General features: G+C 46.8%; 1 protein-coding gene across 3 annotated transcripts; it reads left to right on the top strand.

Moving 5' to 3' along the window:
• The first annotated feature begins 317 nt into the window (after nucleotides 1-317).
• On the top strand, nucleotides 318-12,390 carry LOC102935628 (serine protease FAM111A). 3 transcript variants are annotated; one of them, XM_043549152.1, is made up of 3 exons: nucleotides 318-452; nucleotides 2,080-2,187; nucleotides 3,989-12,390. In XM_043549152.1, exons 2-3 carry the CDS (start codon nucleotides 2,101-2,103, stop codon nucleotides 5,852-5,854), a joined length of 1,953 nt encoding a protein of 650 aa, XP_043405087.1. In that variant the 5' UTR covers nucleotides 318-452; nucleotides 2,080-2,100; the 3' UTR covers nucleotides 5,855-12,390. The 3 variants fall into 3 exon arrangements, with proteins under 3 accessions (XP_043405087.1, XP_037755241.1, XP_027686413.2); XM_037899313.2 differs by having other exon boundaries at nucleotides 338-445; nucleotides 2,022-2,187; XM_027830612.3 differs by lacking the exon at nucleotides 318-452 and adding an exon at nucleotides 614-773.
• Nucleotides 12,391-22,159: the final 9,769 nt, after the last annotated feature.

Genomic DNA, 22,159 nt, shown 5'->3' with positions numbered 1-22,159 from the left:
GCTGGGCATCTGAGCTAACTAGGGTGGATGGGGCTGTTCACATCTCTCCGAATTGTTGCCTCGGGCTCTCTGCATCCATTACACACAGGTCACCTTCTTGAGGGCGTTTTTTAACCCCTACAATCATAACAGCTAGTCGGAACTGATGGGAGGGGGAGGGCTGGGATGTGGGGGGCTGGATTGGTGAGGGGTTGGGTAGGGAGGGGGATTTGGGGGGTGGGTGGGGGAGTGGCTGGGATGTGCCGTGAGGGGCAGTGGGGGTGGGGTTCGGGGAGAAGGGGCTGAGATATAGGGGGAGGGGGGACAGACTGTGCCCCGCCCCCTCCCGTGACGCGGGGGAGGAAGCGGAAAGTTTCGGGTTGAGACGGATCGAGCGGGGTGGGGCGCGGGCTGCCTGAGCGGGACTCGGCTGGCTGGGAACGAGACACCCCCCGACCCGTGCGAGGCGAGCCGTGGGGCTGAGAGGAGCGGTGGGGGGCAGGAGTTGGGGGAGGAGGGAGCGGTGGGGGGCGGGAGTGGGTGGGAGTTGGGGCAGGGGGGAGGAGAGGGGGCGGGAGTGGTGGGGCGGGAGTTGGGGGAGGGGAGAGTTGGGGAGTGAGTAGGGGCGGGGGAATGTCTATATAGTTTGACAGCTTGTTATGCAAACAGCATGGTGTGGCCAGCGATGCCAAGTAGCCTGTCCCTGTGTGTCAGGGGGCTGTAGAGGTTCCAGGGAAATTTTCTTTCACCAGACAAAAGACATCATATGCGGTTTGACTCACAGCTCTGACTAGGTAATTGAATATCCTCTGGCCCCAGAGCTCTGGTGAGGGTGTCGGCCAACAACACCCCCACTCCTAGGCCTGCAGAGTCCTCCCCATGCAAGCTCCGCAGGTTTGGGCATGACACGGGAGCCAGGCAGAGCAGGCAAGTGGCATGTAGGAAGAGACACTGTTCTGCATCCTTCCCCAGCACCTGATGGGGATGTCTCTGCTGGCCTCTGAGCAGCAGATCACACAAATGCCTGCTCCAGTTAGCCACTGAATGCCCCTCCCCTACCCCCTGGGATGCTGGAGAGACCAGTCATCTCCTAAGGGAACCAATCTGCCAGGTTGCATGGTACACTCGGGATGCACAACACAGAGGCACTGGGCCTCTAGATCCCTGCAGAGTTGGAGACAGCCATAGGCTTCTGGGGCCACAGGCACTGACTTTTCAAACTGTTGGGGGGTGCTCAACCCCCGGCTCTGCCCTGGGCCCCACCCCCACTCCACCCCTTCCCCTAAGGCTCCATCCCCACCCAACCTCTTCCCGCCCAGTTCCACCCCTTCCCCTGAGCGCACCACGTCCTCACTCCTCCCCCCACCCTGCCTCAGCCTCCCTGCATGCTGCAAAACAGCTGATTGCAGCTGGCAGGAGGCGTGGAGCGGGAGTGGGAGTGGGGAGGTGCTGATCCTTGGGGCCCACCGGTGGGTGGAAGGCACTGGAGGTGGGGGACGGTGTTAGAACATTGTGCAACTTTAAATGAGCATGTTCTCTAGTAGAACAATGACATAATAATGAAACAACTTTAACCAGACAACTTTAAGTGAGGAGTTACTGTAATATATTTTATGGAGCCAACTGATGTTGGTGAAACAGACAAGCTTCTGAGCTTACACACAGCTCTTCAAGTCTTTTTAATTTATATATTTTTTCTTTAAATAAACTTTACAAGCCTCCTCAGCACCCCTGCCCCTTCTCTACCTATCATCTGTCCTTTCAGATCAACTTTAAATACAAACTGATTTGGTAGCAATATTGCCAACCGCAAACATTCAGACAGCGTGTCAGGCCCCCAAATCATAGATTGGTTTAAAAATCATGACATTAAAAATCCCTCCCAGTTTTTTTTTATTTGTCTTCTGAGGGGTGTAAGCCTTTGGGGTTCACATTTTCACGCTTTCAACACCAAATATCAAAAGAGTAGTGGTAATAGTGTGAGGTAGCAACACAACAGAAAGACACCTTGTTGTTAACATACCCTGTGCTCTCCTTTATAGTGTGCCTTCTCACTTGGCTGTCTCCAGACACTGAAAACTGTCTTTTACATGTTCTCAGCTACATCTTCTTTGAGTCAATATGGGACCCAAGAAGCGAGTTGATGGGAAAAAGCTCTCCCAGAATGGAAAATCGGGCAGAGATGGAAATATCCTGAAATATGTTACGGTATATTAATATTGGCTTATTGTGAGCAGGGCTACCCCATCACAACCTCCAGTAACCATACAACAAGAAGAGGGATTGGTATACCAGCCACCCTTCCTAAAATATGCACACACAGAATGCAGGAAATGCTACACTGGAGCACACTAGTGGTCCATGTAGCCCAGTATCCTCTTTCCAACACTGGTCTATACTGGATCCTTCAGTAGGAGGTGTAACTCTCCCCCTCCACGCATAAGACACGTGTCATAGTCCTAACCACCTGCACCTGTGCTATTCCATTTTTCTTCTCAACTGTACATGAGCACTGTTAAGTAAGTTGCAAAAGAAGAAATGAGTTTGTGCCTTTATAAATGATAAAGAAAGCCTGAAGGGTTTTTCCCAAGATTTTTTTCTGTTTTATTTTATATTATAAATTCAGATCCAGTTTATGTTGGAAAACTTTGTGGTGACTAGAAAACTAGAGAAAGTAGAACATCATAAGAGCCAGGAGAATGAAAGAAAAGTAATTAATACAAAGGGGTTCTAAAAATTCCTTCCTTTATTGTTGTCAATTCTTAACTTGAATAACTGACTTTTTGGATAAAGGAAGCCTTGTTTTTTCATCTAAGATATGAGCAATTGAAATACACATGCTGTAAGAGTCCCAATATTTCTTCCAGGAAAGACTGAACATTACATTTTTTATTTTTCTAATCAGGCTGCCCTTGTGACTCCTAAGGAAGCAAAACAGAAGTCCATTTTTCTGAATTTACTCTGCAGGTCATCATTAAACCTGAGTTCTTAAAGAACTGAGGTGGTTCTCAAACTGTACTTTGATTCTTGGATGCCAGATTTATTTTCCACTGCAGTGAGGCAGTCCCAGCAGCACAGGGAATGAGCAGTTGAATGCTGGAGTCTTTCCATGCTCAGTGCTAGCTTTTCAACAACCTTGGATGTTACTCTATTTCTGCTTATTCTTTTTGTCCCTTTCCCTGCCTCAGCATGTTCTGTGGCTCCCCCACTCCATATATCTCACAGTACTTCTCACGCAAGAATCTGCGTCTATAGCCATGTTTGAGGATTCCTTGAGCCCGGGCTGGCTTAGACTCAAAACCAGTAGTGCCCAAACTTTTCCAGTTGCGCCCCCACTCACCAGTAATGGAATCTGTCTGTGCGCCCCCCCCCTTACTGCACAGTTGGCTCAGCAGAGGAGCTTGGGCTGAAGGCAGAACTGGGGATGGGGGTTGAGAGGGAATGAGGGCTGGGCAGGGGCAGAGCTGGGATGGGTGGCACTCTCTTCCTTGCCCCACCCCTCCCCCCAAGTAGGGTCTGGGCCACGCCCGGCCCCACTGTGCCTCCCCAAACGTTCCTCTGTGCCCCCTAGGGAGGGTGCATCCCACAGTTTGGGGACCACTGCTCAAAACAAAGCTTAGCTGTAGTGTGGGCAAGGCTTGAAAAGGGATATAAATGTGTATATATATATACACGCACTCCCCCAGTGCTGCCTGTCAAAAGATGGAAAAACTTAACAGTTCCCCATTTATCCCCAGTTTCTCTTACTAGGTTCAAATGCTGCCATTATCCAAGTCCTTGTTGTTTTTAAAAGTCCTGTCACAGTGACACATGAGGATCTGATGGTTCCTTCTCCCAGCTCCTCCTAGGTGGCGGTGGGTTGAGGAACCTGTAGCTCCATGTGGCTGGGCAGAGGGCTGTTTGATCAACAATTTTGGGATGGAGTTTTGGGCAGTAGTGGGATGGAGTCCTTACCAGGTGTCCCCACAGAAAGGTGCTATTTCAGTTATTTTTGTTCTGTTTTGTTTAGTGCAATGAGAGGAATAAGCAAAACTCTCCCTTGAAAAACCCACTTCCCAAAAGGAAGAGATCTGTGAACAGCACACCTCCTCTGGGTGACACCAGTAAGAGACAGACAAGAGAGAGCCTCTTAATCAGTCAGAAATCCACTGAAGAGGAGCAAGAATTCACCGTCAACTTGGGTGATGGTGGCAAGGAGCATGTGGTGAAAGGCAGAACCCATGACAGCATCTACAAAGCCCTGACGGCGCTACCAGACATCTGTGCTCGGATGAAAAAAGAGAAGAACAAGGAGATGCATCTATTGGGGAATAAAGGGATTGAGGGGTATGTTAACTTGGGGATGCCTCTCAAGTACATTCCTGAGAATTCCCACTTTGAAATGAAATTTTACAAAGTGAATTCGAATCAGAAAATAGGATACCGACAGTATGAGAGCAAGGGAAAGAAATGCATAACATTTTATGTCTCCTCTCTTGGCAGTAGATGGGAGAACAATGCTCGATACAGAATTCTTTGGTGCCAGCAGCTTGCTAAAGACCAGAGCAAGTTGTGTGTCTTTGCCCCAGAAGGGGAGACCATCAAGGATGCCTTGTGCAAAGATGGCCGGTTTTATTCTTGCCTGGAGAAAAAAGAGTGGCAGTTGGTGGAGAACAAGAAGTACAGACCTAGTGATTACTGTGTCGATAATCTAGCCAACAGGTCATTTGAGGTGGTGGTTAAAACTAAGCCCCTGCCTTGGAAGGTTGATTGTTCAAGGAATGAACAATCCTGCATGGCCTCCGAGGAGGGGCAGGGGAAGACTTACCATTACTTTAAACATACTATCCTGGCCCTGTATTCTGACTTGAAGAAACAAAGTGCAGTGATTGACAAGCTCTTCGCAGAAGCCTTTGCAGAAGCCTTGAAGCAAGGGAAATCGAACAGTGCTGTGTTCAAACTGTACAGGGAGAACTTTGGGAAGGAGACTAAGAACTCCACTCTTATTAAGGTGCACAAACGCCTTGGTGTTCTCAGTGACTCTGTGGGGTTTATAGAGTGGGCCAACAATGGAAATGATGGCTCTGCCACTTGCTTTGTCTTGCATGGTAAGTATGTACTTACCTGTCATCATGTGGTAGGGCATATTGTTGGTGAAGGAGTGGAGGAGAAGGACTGGGCGTTGATAATCAGTCAGTCTGCCCGTGTGACTTTCTCTTATGAAGATAAATACCCAAAGGAAAACAGCTGGTTTTCACTAGCTCCTTGGTTTGAAATATCTGACAAGCATCTTGATTTTGCTGTCCTGAAACTGGAAGGAGATGGAAGCTTGTTCCCAGCAGGTCTAGTGCAATTTTCTTACCCATTGCCATTTAATGGTCTAATCTATATAATTGGCCACCCGGATGGGCAAGCGAAATCTGCAGATGGCTGTACTGTGGTCCCTGTATTTGAGCGGAAACGGGAGTGCCATTGTCGTATCCAGCGGGGTCAGAAGGAGGTGTGCAACAATGTCAAATGTGGCCCAGAGGACAGGCAGTGCATCCACATGTTCACCCAAAGAAGTTTCCAGCATGTGATCAACAATCCCAATGTAGTCACCTATGACACCAGCTTCTTCTTCGGGTCTTCCGGCTCACCGGTGTTCAATGCAGATGGCCAGCTGGTAGCCATGCACACCGCTGGTTATAAATATAAAAAGAATAAGCAGCTGCACAGCATCATTGAGTTTGGCTTTTCCATGGAGGCCATCCTTGCAGCAATTAAAAAGAATTCTAAAGCCTGGTATGAGTTGGAGCTCCCCTCCCTTTGGGAAGATGCTGGATCTTGTCCTGGTAAGCATGAGGATTTCACCAGTGCTTACACCAATGACATAGAAATGGAAACCTTGGAATAAAATCTCCATCTTCGAGAGCCTCCCCAACACACGCAGTGCATTTCACCCTTCATGTTGATCTCCATGCTTTGAAGTCTCCATTGTTCCTGACATGAACTTTCTTTGGTTGGTGATTTCCTACCAACTGCAGTCTAGTTATACCCCTCTCTGCTTTCATTATTCTTATTGAAATGCCTGGTGACAAACCTTGAAATAACTTTTTATTTTTAATGAAGGGTGGTTAGTATGATGGGGTCAGTACCTTGCGTGTGGGATTCTTTCATAAGAAATGCATAGTCTTTGGACTTTTAAAGGCTGAGCTAGAGGGAGGAGTGGTTCTACAAATAATTATCAACCATTCTTAAAATATAATGGTTATAAACATAAACATAATTAATAAAGAAAAATAATATAAATATGTAATAAAATATTACACAGTTTTTTTAAAAATGCAAAAGCTACTTTAATGCCACATTAAATTAGCACTGTTTGAAAACGGTCAAAGGATTCCACAACATTAACTTGTCCCCCTGCCCCTTGTGCAATATGTGTATTTTGTTATGCATTGAAGATATAAAGATTACATTAAATAGTGGCCACAGAGGGCCTGCTTCTTTTTGAAGTTAACGGGAATGGGCCTTTCAAGAAAAGAGGAAAAGAAAATACTACATATATGCAGTGTGGCAGAGATAACACTGTTGTAGAAGCCTTCATTTTTTGCCTTGTCTGACTGATTTTTAACTTCATTATTGCATTAATGTGGCTTTTTGCATTTAGTTTCCTAGTTCTCTCTCTCTCATTAAAAAGTGGAGCTGGGTGGAAGCGAGAGAAACACTTCTACTGAAACCATTGGGAGTTGTTGTAAGTTCTGCACAGTTGCCACTATTAATTGCACTCTGCTTGAAATATGCAAGTGATCTGGTACCCTTGAAATGTACAGAAAGCCAGAAGATCTGGGTTCAATTCCCAGCAATGCCATATACTTCCAAAGTGGCCTTGGGTGTGTCACTTCATCTCTCTATGCCTCAGTTCCTGTTGCTAAAACTGGATTCTTTGTCCCACCCTTTGTCTGTCTTGTCATTTTAGACTGTAAGCTCTTTGGGGCCTGCGGGGTCTGTCTTTTACTATGTGTATGTAGAAATTCTGGCCTGTGGGACCTCAGCCCTGGTTGGGGCCTGTAGGCACCACAGTAATAACTTAATAGAAGGATAGTCATAGTAATAGTTAAATTGTAACAACCGTAACTTAAAACTTCTATAGCTATGCATCACTTTGATTGTAACCTTTAAAGCCCTAAATGGTATGGGACCAAGTTACCCAAGGGATTGCCACTGCCGCAGCTGAGGTTGATAGATTGACTCTAGCTTGAGCTCCTCTCCCTACTCAGTTTAAAAGGTTTCCTCAGTTTTGAGAATTCAGTCCTCCATTTGCTCCATCAGAGCTTGGACCTGTTAATTGTTTTGGTCTTGCTGCAAAGTCTGTCTCTTTATATGGGTGTTAGGGATGGAGGGTTCGTGGGTTAGAGATTCAGTGGGCTTGGATCTGGAGTGATGGATATAAATTTTTATAAGTATTTAGCTTCACCCTTTAAGTAAAGCCAACTACATGCATGGAAAATTAAAAGTACCTAGAATCTGAGAGAGATGCTGGGGAAAAATGCATAATATTGACATGAATCCCTTGAAATTAAGTGAATCTTTCTACTGTGCCTGCTTCTCAGAGCTAACAGTCACATATTAGCGTGCACTAAAGTTCACACTTATGACATGTATGTGCAACCCATCTCTAAATTTGCCAACTCTGAGTCAATAGCACTTCATGCTGTGCTTGCTGGAGTACAGTGTCCCATTCTGGATGCCGCACTTTAATAAAAATGTGATAAATTGAGGTCCAGAGGAGAGCCACAGAAATGATAAAAGGTTTAGAAAACCTGACCTACAAGGAAAGGTTAAAAAAAAAAAAAAAGGGTAGGTGTGTTTAATCTTGAGAAAAGAACGCTGCGAGGAGACCTGGTAACAGTCTTCAACGGTGCTAAGGGCTGTTATAAAGAGGATGGTGACGAATTGTTCTCCAAGTCCATTGAAGGTAGAACAAAAAGTAATGGGCTTAGTCTTCAGCAAGGGCAATTGTGGTTTGACATTAAGGAAAACTTTCCAACTATAAGGATAGTTAAGTTCGGGACTAGGTTACCAAGGGAGGTTGTGGAATCTGTCATTGCAGGTTTTTAAGAACAGGTTGGACAAACACCTGTCAGGGATGGTCTCGGTTTACTTGTCCTGCCTCGGCGCAGGGGACTGCTCTTAATGATCTCTCAAGATTCTTTCTAGCCTTACATTTCTATGAGTCATAGATGTGAAGGCCACAAGGTCTGATTGTTGCATATTGATCAGACATGGTACAAATGATCAGTACAGGACCAACTAATACTCTGGCCTGTGCTATGCAGGAGATCTGACCAGATTATCATAATGGTCCCTTCTGCCTTAACATCTATGAGTCACTTAATTGTTTTTTTCAGATTTAGTCATGGATGTTCATTTCAACAAGGACTATTTATGTGCTAAGAATCAAGCTTATATGCTTTTTTGTATAGTTAGTCTAGATATCTTTTTTTCCAGTGAGGGAAAAGACCCCTTTACCTTCATATGACTAGAACAACAAAGGTTTTTTCCTTAAACTTTCTCTCATCACTCTCTTTTGAGCAGAATGAGGAAATTTGAGACTTTTTGGTAACTTATGAGCAAGTAAAAACAGGGTTGTAATGTTATCTCCTTAACTATAACAAGTTGTGACTGGCAAATGCTAAATGGAATGGCTTGTTCATTTTAAGTGGTTGCAGATGTACCATCTTAGCATTTATCAGATCTCAGATTCTAAAGAGAGCCAGTTTAGGCTGATACTTAAACATGATGATAGCAGATGACAGAACGAGGAGTAATGGTCTCAAGTTGCAGTGGGGGAGGTTTAGATTGGATATTAGGAAAAACTTTTTCACTAAGAGGGTGGTGAAACACTGGAATGCGTTACCTAGGGAGGTGGTAGAATCTCCTTCCTTAGAGGTTTTTAAGGTCAGGCTTGACAAAGCCCTGGCTGGGATGATTTAATTAGGGATTGGTCCTGCTTTGAGCAGGGGGTTGGACTAGATGACTTCCTGAGGTCCCTTCCAACCCTGATATTCTATGATTCTATGATTCTATGATTATCCATGTGCAGCTGGTAGTAGTGTGGGTGAGTCTCTAATTCTGAGCCCATTCACTGCCCTTGAGATAGGGGGCTCTCTGCTGGCAGAGGTGCTGTTTTCTGGAAGAAATATGAAAACAAGACCCCAATCAGTTGCACGAGCCTTGGTAAATTGTTCCAATGGCTAATTACCCTCACTTTAAAATCGGTGACTTAGCTCCCATTTGAATTTGTTTAGCTTCAACTTCCAGCCAATGGATCTTGCTAAATGTTTGTCTATTAGATCAAAGAGCTCATTATCAAATACTTGTTCCTTGTGCCATGTACTTATAGACTGTGATCAAATCACCCCTTAACCTTCTCTGTGTTAAGCTAAATACATTGAGCTCCTTGAGTCTCAGTGTAAGGCATGTTTTCTAATCCTGATGGCTCTTCTCTAAACCCTCTTGCATTAGAAATAGCTACCTCAGTGGTGGGCAAATGATTCTTATGTACATGACTTGTAAAACACTTTGGGACCTTTTAGGAGGAAAGATGTCTATTAACACAGGCCATTATGATTTTATAGGCTAAAGTCTGAACCCCTGCTCAGAGAATATCTTTAATAAGAATAATCTATAGTGTTCTGGAGTCTTCCACCTTCTTTTTCTGCTGTAGTGCTCAGGGATCTTGGGAAGTAAAGAGTTTCCAAGTAAAAGGACTTGTTTTCTCTTTTGTTTCTTAGTGTATTATTTGGCTATTGGTTTTTAGGTTTCAGTCTTTATTGAAATATGCCATGTGCTGCTTGATCAGTTCTCAGAAGGGACTGTACTTTTGGTTAACTGTATTAGCACTAGTTCAGTCTGAGTCTGCTCAAGCATCTAGAAACCTCTATCAGGGGAAGGCCGTGTTAGTCTGTATCCAAAAAAACAACAGGAGTCCAGTGCCGGACTTCTTGTTGTTTTTGTAGAAACCTCTAGTTCCCCATGAGCATGCTCAAAGGCATCGCATAGGCAGTAGAATAACCAATATGATAGCAATAGTCACTTCCGTACTAGCATTACTTTATCATTAGCATAATTATCCGCATACAAGCAATTTGATACCCACAGGAACATTTAGTGACTGTATATAAAATCCTGTTGTATCCATCCATCTCTTTGCTTCAAGGCTTAAGATGAGCATCGATGGCAAGGCAGGAATGAATTTCCCCCATGTGGTGCACAATTGAGCAGGTGTATTATGGGAACTTTTCACCTTCCTTTGAAGCATGCAGGGTTGGCCATTGCTGAAGAGGGCATTTTGGACTAGATAGACCAGCGCTATGAGTTTGATGTGGGGTCTGTTCCTTATTGTAGTTGTACTCCCATAACCTGAGTTAGGATTATGTTATATGTAGGGCCCTTCATTTTCAGTTTTTATTTGATTTTTTTTTCCCCCAGGAATTTATCAGTGTTTATTACTACAACAACAAGAACAGGTGAAAATCAGTGCAAAAATTACTAATTTTTCTGGGTAAATATCAGGTTTATTTTGGTGGATGGAAAGCCAGGGGGAAAAGCATGCAGTAGATTGATGAACAGAATTCAAAACATTAATGTGATTTGCTGCAGAACTAAAACTGAACTCAAAACACAAGGCCACCTCTGAGTTTAAGAAAACAATATTTCTCCAATTCCCAAATAAAACTTTTCATGTGAATTAACAGTTTATTGATGTAGACTTGGAACTATTAGCCTATAAATATTTACATTTATTATTTGGGCCACACCATTTGCAGCGTATACACTCAGTTTTATCCTTTTCTCCTGTTCTTGTTATTTTAAAAACTTTTGAACACTTCCTTGTGTTCTGAAACATATTCTGATACAGATTTTTGTTTTCTTCCCATTTTAGTGTCAAATCTTTAAACCATTATCTAACAGCTTGAAATGTATATGTGAGATTCATCTGTATGTTCAGATGCACACACACTTCAGAGCTTTTGCGCATGCCTGTTTGTTGGTGTGTATCTTCCACACTAATACATAGCATTACTTCAACAGGAAGCTTTGCATATACACACAGACTAATTTATTGTCCTAATATGTATATCTCATGCAATGTATTGTATTTTCATAATAAAATTTATTTTTTAATATATTTGAATGATACAAAAGTAGGGTGAAAATCAGGAAAAAAACTGAATAATACTTTTCGTAAAACCTGGGACACTTTCGGTACAAATAGTTTTAAACTGAAAACGAAGGGGCTTAGTTATATGTAGATGGATTTCCTAAATAACTAACAGATCGGTATTTTGTGTGCCTAGTGAAGTTTGCTCTGGCTCTCAAACAAGGAGCTGCATGAAGTGAGAACCAGGACATCAAGCTCTCTACAGAGGATGACACACCTATGACTAAAATTAGCTTTAAATTGGGCTCAGAAATGACACATTTCTATTAAAGAGACAGTCAGGTTAAGCTTGTCTTAGAACTTGGGCTTGAAGTGGGGAAGGATAGGGGAGTTTCACTCATTTTGTCTTTAATTTCAGTGTGCTCAGTGCTCTAAGGTGGTAGAATCCTCTTTCTTAGATGCCTGGCGGGTGTGTCTTGCCCATGCTCAGGGTCTAACTGATCACCAGACTTGGGGTTGGGAAGGAATTTTTCCCCAGGTCAAATTGGCAGGAGCTTTTGGGTTTTGGGTTTTTTTTGCCTTCCTCTGCAGTGTGGGATGTGGGTCACCTGCTGGGATCATCTGGCAATAGCTCAACTAATCAATTCCCTGTCATTGCAGGAGCCTGGGCATTGGTGGTACCTAGGTCTCTTCTGTTTTCTGTCTGTGGCACAAAACCGCTTTAGTCTCCCGAGTGACTGAAATGCTTTGATCAGGCTAAAGTCATTGTGCTTAATATAAGGATATCTGGGTAAAATCTAATGGCCTGTGATATACAAGAGGTTAGACTAAATAATCTAATGACCTTCTGCCTTCATACTCTGAAATCAGTGAAATTTTTAAAACAAACATTGTCGCCTTTGCAATCCAAACATCACAGCCTTGGGCTGAGGTATGAGAATTAAATGAAAGTGACTAAACTATTTTCATTTCTTAAATTGAGGCAAGTGCTAACAATATATCAAGGTCAGAAGTAAATACTAGCACAACCTTATAAAGCTTTAAAAATCAATCTGAGAAAGGAAAGTTGTGTTTTTAAATATTTTTGAACCTGACCATGTCCCTCCAAAATATAAACTGAAAAAAAATTCAACTTTGGAGAAAATAAACTGGAAATTTTTTCTTGTTTTTTTTTGTGTTGATGCCCATGTACTACATATGTGTATATATACTGTTGTGTGAACCAAATACCAGCATTTGTACTTCTGTATCCTGCCAATTTAAATACATTTTTTTAAAAATGTCATACTGATGTCTTTATTATATTGAATATTCTTTACATGAAGAGGAGAAAATAAACAATCCCGTTGTATTTTACAACGGTTTCTGGGTTGGAGAAGGGAAGTGGGCAGAAGCAATCTTTAATGCTGAGAGACAGTGCAGTCCAGTGGATAGGACACTGGGAGGCAGGAAACATGGGTTCTGTTCCTTGGCTTTGCTACTGGCCTAGCTGTGAGGTGAGTCACTTCCCTCTCTGTGCCCCTTTCCCCTCCCACCTTCTGTCTTACCTATTTAGGGTGTAAGCTTTTTGGGTAGGCACTTTCTTTCATTATGTATGCCCTAGACCTTCCCCTCCATCTGTCAAGGCAAGCTCTGAAGTTAACAAGGGGCCTTTGATGGTATGTACTTTTTACTAGAGAGGGTTCTTCTAGCCCACTGCATCCAAACAGAGCCATGGATGCAAGTGGAACCCACAACTTTTAGGACACTGGTAAAAAAATCCAGGAGATGCAGAACAGCAGTAAAGGGCAATATTAAAGCAATGAGATGAGAGAGAAGTCTTGCAAAGTTTAATTCCCAAATCGGATAGGTCCATTCACTTCCTGCAGGGGACTGCGCTTTTGCTCTCTAATGCTTACCTCGTGTCCTAACTCATGTCTACACTATGAAATTAGGTCAAATTTATAGAAGTCGTTTTTTTAGAAATCGTTTTTATATATTCGAGTGTGTGTGTCCCCACAGAAAATGCTCTAAGTGCATTAAGTGCATTAACTTGGCGGAGTGCTTCCACAGTACCGAGGCTAGAGTCGACTTCTGGAGCGTTGCACTGAGGGTAGCTATCCCACAGTTCCCGCAGTCTCCGCTGCCCATTGGAATTCTGGGTTGAGATCCCAATGCCTGATGGGGCTAAAACATTGTCGCGGGTGGTTCTGGGTACATATCGTCAGGCCCCCGTTCCCTCCCTCCCTCCATGAAAGCAGCAGCAGACAATTGTTTTGCGCCTTTTTTCTTGAGTTACCTGTGCAGACGCCATACCACGGCAAGCATGGAGCCCGCTCAGGTAACCGTCACCGTATGTCTCCTGGGTGCTGGCAGACGCGGTACTGCATTGCTACACAGCAGCAGCAACCCATTGCCTTGTGGCAGCAGACGGTACAATAGGACTGGTAGCCGTCATCATCATGTCCGAGGTGCTCCTGGCCACATCGGCCAGGAGCGCCTGGGCAGACATGGGTGCGGGGACTACATTAGAAGTGACTTGACCAGGTCATTCTCTTTAGTCCTGCAGTCAGTCCTATTGAACTATCTTATGGTGAACAGGCAGGCGATACGGATTGCTAGCAGTCCTATTGTACCATCTTCTGCCAGGCAGCCATGAGATGTGGATGGCATGCAGTCCTTCTGCACCGTCTGCTGCCAGCCAAAGATGTAAAAGATAGATGGAGTGGATCAAAACAAGAAATAGACCAGATCTGTTTTGTACTCATTTGCTTCCCCCCCCCCTCCGCCCCGTCTAGGGGACTCATTCCTCTGGGTCACACTGCAGTCACTCACAGAGAAGGTGCAGCGAGGTAAATCTAGCCATGTATCAATCAAAGGCCAGACCAACCTGCTTGTTCCAATAAGAACAATTACTTAGGTGCACCATTTCTTATTGGAACCCTCCGTGAAGTCCTGCCTGAAATACTCCTTGATGTAAAGCCACCCCCTTTGTTGATTTTAATTCCCTGTAAGCCAACCCTGTAAGCCATGTCGTCAGTCGCCCCTCCCTCCGTCAGAGCAACGGCAGACAATCGTTCCGCGCCTTTTTTCTGTGCGGACGCCATACCAAGGCAAGCATGGAGGCTGCTCAGCTCACTTTGGCAATTAGGAGCACATTAAACACCACACGCATTATCCAGCAGTATATGCAGCACCACAACCTGGCAGAGCGATACCGGGTGAGGAGGCGACATCAGCGCAGTCACATGAGTGATCAGGACATGGACACAGACTTCTCTCAAAGCACGGGCCCTGGCAATGTGGGCATCATGGTGCTAATGGGCCAGGTTCATGCTGTGGAACGCCAATTCTGGGCTTGGGAAACAAGCACAGACTGGTGGGACTGCATAGTGTTGCAGGTCTGGGACGATTCCCAGTGGCTGCGAAACTTTCACATGCGTAAGGGCACTTTTATGAAACTTTGTGACTTGCTTTCCCCTGCCCTGAAGCGCATGAATACCAAGATGAGAGCAGCCCTCACAGTTGAGAAGCGAGTGGCGATAGCCCTGTGGAAGCTTGCAACGCCAGACAGCTACCGGTCAGTTGGGAATCAATTTGGAGTGGGCAAATCTACTGTGGGGGCTGCTGTGATGCAAGTAGCCCACGCAATCAAAGATCTGCTGATATCAAGGGTAGTGACCCTCAGAAATGTGCAGGTCATAGTGGATGGCTTTGCTGCAATGGGATTCCCTAACTGTGGTGGGGCCATAGACGGAACCCATATCCCTATCTTGGCACCGGAGCACCAAGCCGGCGAGTACATAAACCGCAAGGGGTACTTTTCAATAGTGCTGCAAGCTCTGCTGGATCACAAGGGACGTTTCACCAACATCAACGTGGGATGGCCGGGAAAGGTACATGACGCTCGCACCTTCAGGAACTCTGGTCTGTTTCAAAAGCTGCAGGAAGGGACTTTATTCCCAGACCAGAAAATAACTGTTGGGGATGTTGAAATGCCAATAGTTATCCTTGGGGACCCAGCCTACCCCTTACTGCCATGGCTCATGAAGCCATACACAGGCAGCCTGGACAGAAGTCAGGAGCTGTTCAACTACAGGCTGAGCAAGTGCAGAATGGTGGTAGAATGTGCATTTGGATGTTTAAAGGCGCGCTGGTGCAGTTTACTGACTCGCTTAGACCTCAGCGAAACCAATATTCCCACTGTTATTACTGCTTGCTGTGTGCTCCACAATATCTGTGAGAGTAAGGGGGAGACGTTTATGGTGGGGTGGGAGGTTGAGGCAAATCGCCTGGCTGCTGGTTACGCGCAGCCAGACACCAGGGCGGTTAGAAGAGCACAGGAGGGCACAGTGCGCATCAGAGAAGCTTTGAAAACCAGTTTCATGACTGTCCAGGCTACGGTGTGAAAGTTCTGTTTGTTTCTCCTTGATGAAACCCCCCGCCCCTTGGTTCACTCTACTTCCCTGTAAGCTAACCACCCTCCCCTCCTCCCTTCGATCACCACTTGCAGAGGCAATAAAGTCATTGTTGCTTCACATTCATGCATTCTTTATTCATTCATCACACAAATAGGGGGATGACTACCAAGGTAGCCCAGGAGGGGTGGTGGAGGAGGGAAGGACAAGGCCACACAGCACTTTAAAAGTTTACAACTTTAAAATTTATTGAATGCCAGCCTTCTGTTTTTTGGGCAATCCTCTGTGGTGGAGTGGCTGGTTGGCCGGAGGCCCCCCCACGACGTTCTTGGGCGTCTGGGTGAGGAGGCTATGGAACTTGGGGAGGAGGGTGGTTGGTTACACAGGGGCTGTAGTGGCAGTCTGTGCTCCAGCTGCCTTTGCTGCAGCTCAACCATACACTGAAGCATATTGGTTTGATCCTCCCACAGCCTCAGCATTGAATCCTGCCTCCTCTCATCACGCTGCCGCCACATTTGAGCTTCAGCCCTGTCTTCAGCCCACCACCTCTCCTCCCGGTCATTTTGTGCTTTCCTGCACTCTGACATTATTTGCCTCCACACATTCATCTGTGCTCTGTCAGTGTGGGAGGACAGCATGAGCTCAGAGAACATTTCATCGCGAGTGTGTTTTTTTTTTCTTTCTAATCTTCACTAGCCTCTGGGAAGGGAAAGATCCTGTGATCATTGAAACACATGCAGCTGGTGGAGAAAAAAAAAGGGACAGCAGTATTTAAAAAGACACATTTTATAAAACAACGGCTACACTCTTTCAGGGTAAACCTTGCTGTTAACATTGCATACATAGCACATGTGCTTTCATTACAAGGTCGCATTTTGCCTCCCCCCACCGCGTGGCTACCCCCTCAACCCTCCCCCATCCCCGTGGCTAACAGCGGGGAACATTTCTGTTCAGCCACAGGCAAACAGCCCAGCAGGAACGGGCACCTCTGCATGTCCCCTTAAGAAAAGCACCCTATTTCAACCAGGTGACCATGAATGATATCTCACTCTCCTGAGGATAACACAGAGAGATAAAGAACGGATGTTGTTTGAACGCCAGCAAACATACACTGCAATGCTTTGTTGTACAATGATTCCCGAGTATGTGCTACTGGCCTGGAGTGGTAAAGTGTCCTACCATGAAAGATGCAATAAGGCTGCCCTCCCCAGAAACCTTTTGCAAAGGCTTTGGGAGTACATCCAGGAGAGCCACAAATGCCAGGGCAAATTAATCCTTTCACATGCTTGCTTTTAAACCATGTATAGTATTTTAAAAGGTACACTCACCGGAGGTCCCTTCTCCGCCTGGCGGGTCCGGGAGGCAGCCTTGGGTGGGTTCGGGGGGTACTGGCTCCAGGTCCAGGGTGAGAAACAGTTCCTGGCTGTCGGGAAAACCAGTTTCTCCGTTTGCTTGCTGTGAGCTATCTACAACCTCATCATCATCATCATCATCTTCATCCCCAAAACCTGCTTCTGTGTTGCCTCCATCTCCATTGAAGGAGTCAAACAACACGGCTGGGGTAGTGGTGGCTGAACCCCCTAAAATGGCATGCAGCTCATCATAGAAGCGGCATGTTTGGGGCTCTGACCCGGAGCGGCCGTTCACCTTTCTGGTTTTCTTGTAGGCTTGCCTCAGCTCCTTAAGTTTCAAGCGGCACTGCTTCGGGTCCCTGTTATGGCCTCTGTCCTTCATGCCCTGGGAGATTTTGACAAATGTTTTGGCATTTCGAAAACTGGAACGGAGTTCTGATAGCACGGATTCCTCTCCCCACACAGCGATCAGATCCCATACCTCCCGTTCAGTCCATGCTGGAGCTCTTTTGCAATTCTGGGACTCCATCATGGTCACCTCTGCTGATGAGCTCTGCATGGTCACCTGCAGCTTGCCACGCTGGCCAAACAGGAAATGAGATTCAAAAGTTCATGGTTCTTTTGCTGTCTACCTGGCCAGTGCATCTGAGTTGAGAGTGCTGTCCAGAGCAGTCACAATGGAGCACTCTGGGATAGCTCCTGGAGGCCAATACCGTCGAATTGTGTCCACAGTACCCCAAATTCAACCCGGCTAGGCCGATTTAAGCGCTAATCCACTTATCAGGGGTGGAGTACGGAAATCGATTTTAAGAGCCCTTTAAGTCAAAATAAAGGGCTTCATCGTGTGGACGGGTGCAGGTTTACATCGATTTAACGCTGCTAAATTCGACCTAAAGTCCTAGTATAGACCAGGGCCTAGTAACTAACTCTTCTGGTCATGGAACAACAAATTCATCAACGTTGTTAGAGATAACAAAGGAATACAGGCAAATTCCCCTCCCAGATGAGTCCAAAGAGAGCTGCTTTTGCCCCTTCTCCTGTGTTCTCTTCACCTTTATTGTGCATTGTTCAGATTGCATGGAGCTCCAGCCACCTTTCAGTGGCCCTGTCTTTCAGCATCATCATCCTCAGTAGGTGGCTGCGTGACTAGGTGATTTGCTTATCTCTAGAGCTGGTTGGAGATTGTAGCTGTCTTGTCATTGTTGGAGGCAGAGCTGGGCAAAATTTTTCAGATGAATAGTTTATTTGCCAAAATATATAGTTTCAGCCTTAGTCCTTTTGGTGCTGTTCTGTAAAGATAGCCAGCTGAACCCCCAGAATCTGATTGCACCTTTCCACCATCCCATCAGAAGGAGACCCCTTTGGACCCAGCAGGGCTGACTGCAGCGTTGGCTGTATCTCAGGATAACCCATTGCCAAGAAAGCTCCAGTTCTCATTCACATGGGAATGCTTAAAGACCTGATGTGAAAGGGGGAAAGGAAATTAAGTCACAGGACAATGCAACAAATGCAGGGAGTGTTACTGCCACTTACTGGTACAGATAGGGTAAGGCAAGTGGTTATTGCTAATTTTCGTGCCCTTGTAACATTTGTCACCACTATGCTGTACATACGGAGCAAGGACAGAGTTCAGGGAGGCAGTGGAGATAGAACAATGCTCCTCATGCCCTAAAAACTGAGCTTACCCACTCACCTGGACTAAAGGGGAATCTCGAGCAGTACAGGGCATATGACAAGTACAGCACTTCTGATTCCCTCCATTAGAGGGCACTAATAACACATTCACACTGCCCAGTTCATTATAACACCATGGGAGAAAGTAATAATTTTTTTTAATGATTTCAAATCAAGAAGTTCATAAACATGTAATTTTAGGTGGGGCTTTAAAATTAGTCACTGGGAAATTATTGGGAAGGGGCTGAGGTGGAGAGGAGCAGAAATTGAGTCTCTGCTGCTTTAGAGTGGTGTCATACACATCTGCACAGAGTGAGTGTTAAAATGTCACCGAATCGGCATGGGAACATTATGTACTCACTGCAGAGCTCTAGGACAGAGGCCATTGTCTTCTGGCATGTGGCTTCTGATGGCACACTGATGGTTTCTCATATGTGTATATAGAGACTGCACATATTACATTGTATTAAGCATGGGACTAGATTGTAACAGTAAGACGAAAAGCCTTTATGTATGTGGAACCTTTATACAAGTTACATTGAAACTACTGTATTTCCTGTATGTGATAGCTATTCTATGTAGTCTGTCTTATTTTTGCACCGCTTTATTTATATGATTCTTTAAATGTAATTCTATTGCATTTTACTATGTTCTGTGTATTCTTTCTTGCTTTATTAAATACATTGTAACCACTTATTTCCTTTAAATAAATAATTCTTTTGTTTTCAAAGAATTATTGCTTGTGTGTCCATCCTTGAGTGGGAGGTTGTATCCGTGTCCTTTCAGGGGTTAGCAAGATTAGCTTGCTCTGGGGAGCCCTCTGAAGGTCAGACACAAGCCCCCTGGTAACACCCTGGCAATTCCTTTAGGGTGGACCACAATCTTGTTACCCTTTTGTTAAATTAGACACATTTGTAGGTAACATAAGTTGCATCTAAATTTTAGGGTAACAAAGTAGTCACTCTGTCATGGCAGCATCAACCAGAGACATCAAGTGCATCAAGCCACTATCAAGATGATTAAGAGGGCAGTCCATAACCAGCTGGCATACGGTTTGTTCTTAAGCTGCAGGTAGGTAGGATGGCAAGCTTGTAGTAGTTGGGAATGTCTGCTTATGAGGTGTGGCTCTTTTTAGAAACCCAGAAGAGGAAGGGGCCCTGCCCCAAGGGGGGTCATGTGGAAGAGAAGCCGAGAAGGGGTGCCAGTAAGTCCCTGTAAAATAAAGTTTGTTCTTGTTTACACTGAAACCTGAGTGGTCTTCAAGTTATTGGGATATCACCAAGCTCAAGAAGCCCCCATGGTAAAGATGTGCGTTAAACCACTGTGTCCACAATGTATCCTGGTGTAATGCAGAAGAATTTCGGGCCATGTGGTTCTGAGAGTGAGGGAATCGCTCTACGGAGACTGGTAGAAAATTACAGGGGGCAGCTGAAGGGGAAGATATGTGAGTGGGGATCAAAGAGCACAGGGATGGTAAGGGAGTTAAAAAGAGCGAGAGCTGGAGTAAAATATAAAAAGTGACTCTAACTGGCCCATTTCCAGGTCGGCCTCTGCCACCCCTCCCCTTAGGGCTTCAGCCCCGAGCAGGGCCGGCTCTAGGATTTTTGCTGCCCCAAGCAAAAAAAATTTTTGGCAGCCCCTGCTTTTTTTTCGTGCCCCCCACCTCCCACCCCTTCCCCAAATCCCCGGTCCCGCGTCCTCCCTGGGTGTGCCGGATTCCCCCCCCATTGCTTTCTGTGGCTCCCCCCCCACAACCCCCCACCCTAGCTCACCTCCGCTCCGCCTGCTCCCCTGAACACGCCGCCGCTCCGCTTCCCCCTCCCTCTCAGGCGAGGGAGAGGCAGCGCGTTCAGAGGAGCAGGCGGAGCGGAAGTGAGCGAGGGTGGGGGGGAAATGCGGAAGTGCAGGAAGTAACGGGGGGGTAGAGGACCCTCTCCCTGCCCCAGCTCACCTCCGCTCCACCACCACCGCCTCCCCCGAGCACGCCGCCACTCGGCTTCTCCACCCTGTCGCCCAGGCTTGCTGCGCCAAACAGCTGTTTCGCGTGCGGCAAGCCTGGGAGGGACGGGGACAAGCGGAGCGGCGGCAGCGCGCTCAGGGGAGCAGGCGGAGGTGGAGCGGAGGCGAGCCGGGGTGGCGGGGGCACGTTTCTGGGGCGGCATGGCCGGCGCCAGAATGCCACCCCTAGAAATGTGCCACCCCAAGCACCTGCTTGTTTTGCTGGTGCCTAGAGCCGGCCCTGGCCCCGAGGAGTTGCCCCGCCTGCACCTGTGCAGAACGTGGGGAAATCTCCAGCCGCCTTCCCACCTCGTGGGGGCGGGGCCAGGCACATGACGGGGTTGTCATGGTGATCGAGCCCCTCTCCCCACATTGGCTGCGCTCCTTGAAGGAAGCCGAACTACCTCCCTGCCCCGTGCTCTCCCCAACTCAGCAACCGCCGCGAAGCCAGCAGCCAATCAGCTTTTGAGGACGGCCCAATGACAAGGAGGACTCGCCCCATCTTCTTCCCCCCACTCCACGTCCCAGCGGCCAATGAGACGTGAATCCCGCCTCTCCCCCATGGTGGGAACCGTGTGACTGTCCGCTGGCCTCCCGACCTGCGCAGCCGAGACCCGGTGAGAGGCTCGAGCAGCCCCGGGGGACTGGCCGGGAAGGGGGATAGAGGGGGGGAGGATCCCGTGGGGGCAGGTCCTAGATCAGTGGTTCCCAACTAGGGGCGCCGCTTGTTCAGGGAAATGGGGGCTGCGGGAAGTGATGGCCAGCACATCCCTTGGCCCGCGCCACTTCCTGCAGCTCCTATTGGCCTGGAGCGGTGATCCGCGGCCACTGGGAGCCGCGATCGTCCGAACCTGCGGACGCAGCAGGTAAACAAACTGGCCCGGCCCACCAGCGGCTTTCCCTGAACAAGCGGCACCCCTAGTTTGGGAACCACTGTCCTAGATGGAGGCTGTGAGAGGGATGGATCCTGTGGGGACCAGGAGAGAGGGCAGGACCCTGTGGGGGGATGGGAGGGCTGAGCAGGGGAGGGCTTTGTGGGGATCAGGAGGGGGAGGCCCCCATGGGGGAATGGGCTGGGGTTGTATCTCATGAGTCGGGGAGGACCTCTCAGGGAGGGTCAAGTGGGTAAATGAACCAAAAAATCTCTTTTGCAGAGAAAACAAAGAATCCCTCCCACCTAGTCAGCTCCTCCTTCCCTTTCCTTGTGGTATCTGCCTGCCCCACCACATTGTTGTGTGGTCAGTACTGAGTGTGACCTGTTGCCCCAGCCAGGTGGGACGATCCATGGGGATTTCCAAAGAGGACAGGTTTCAGAGAGGTAGCCGTGTTTCCAAAAACTTGTGTGCAATGGTGCACTGTTTCCATACTCATTCTGCTGAGTGTCACGGATGTAAGGGTGGTGATGAGGTGGGAGGATGAAGGACAAAGCAGATGGGACGTGAATAGGGATTGTCCATACTCTCTCTCAGCTGTCTCCTAACACTGAAATCTTTTGACTCTTTAGTTTATTATTCCCGCTCCTGAGCCAGCATGAGTGCCAGGAAGCCACCCATTGGCAGGAGTCCAGCCAATGCCCCCCAGAAACATACCATCCCATATTACTTTCTGGTAATTCACTCTAAATCAGATTT

Source organism: Chelonia mydas, chromosome 6 (genome assembly GCF_015237465.2).
Source record: "Chelonia mydas isolate rCheMyd1 chromosome 6, rCheMyd1.pri.v2, whole genome shotgun sequence".
In the NCBI taxonomy this organism is placed as follows: domain Eukaryota; kingdom Metazoa; phylum Chordata; order Testudines; family Cheloniidae; genus Chelonia; species Chelonia mydas.
This window is presented reverse-complemented; position numbering and strand designations above follow the sequence as displayed.

Coding starts and splice junctions, on each gene's coding strand:
- LOC102935628 (XM_043549152.1), top strand. CDS start 2,101: ATGGGACCCAAGAAGCGAGTTGATGGGAAAAAGCTCTCCCAGAATGGA. Junction 2,188..3,988: donor ATATCCTGAAATATGTTACG/GTATATTAATAT, acceptor TGTTTTGTTTAG/TGCAATGAGAGGAATAAGCA.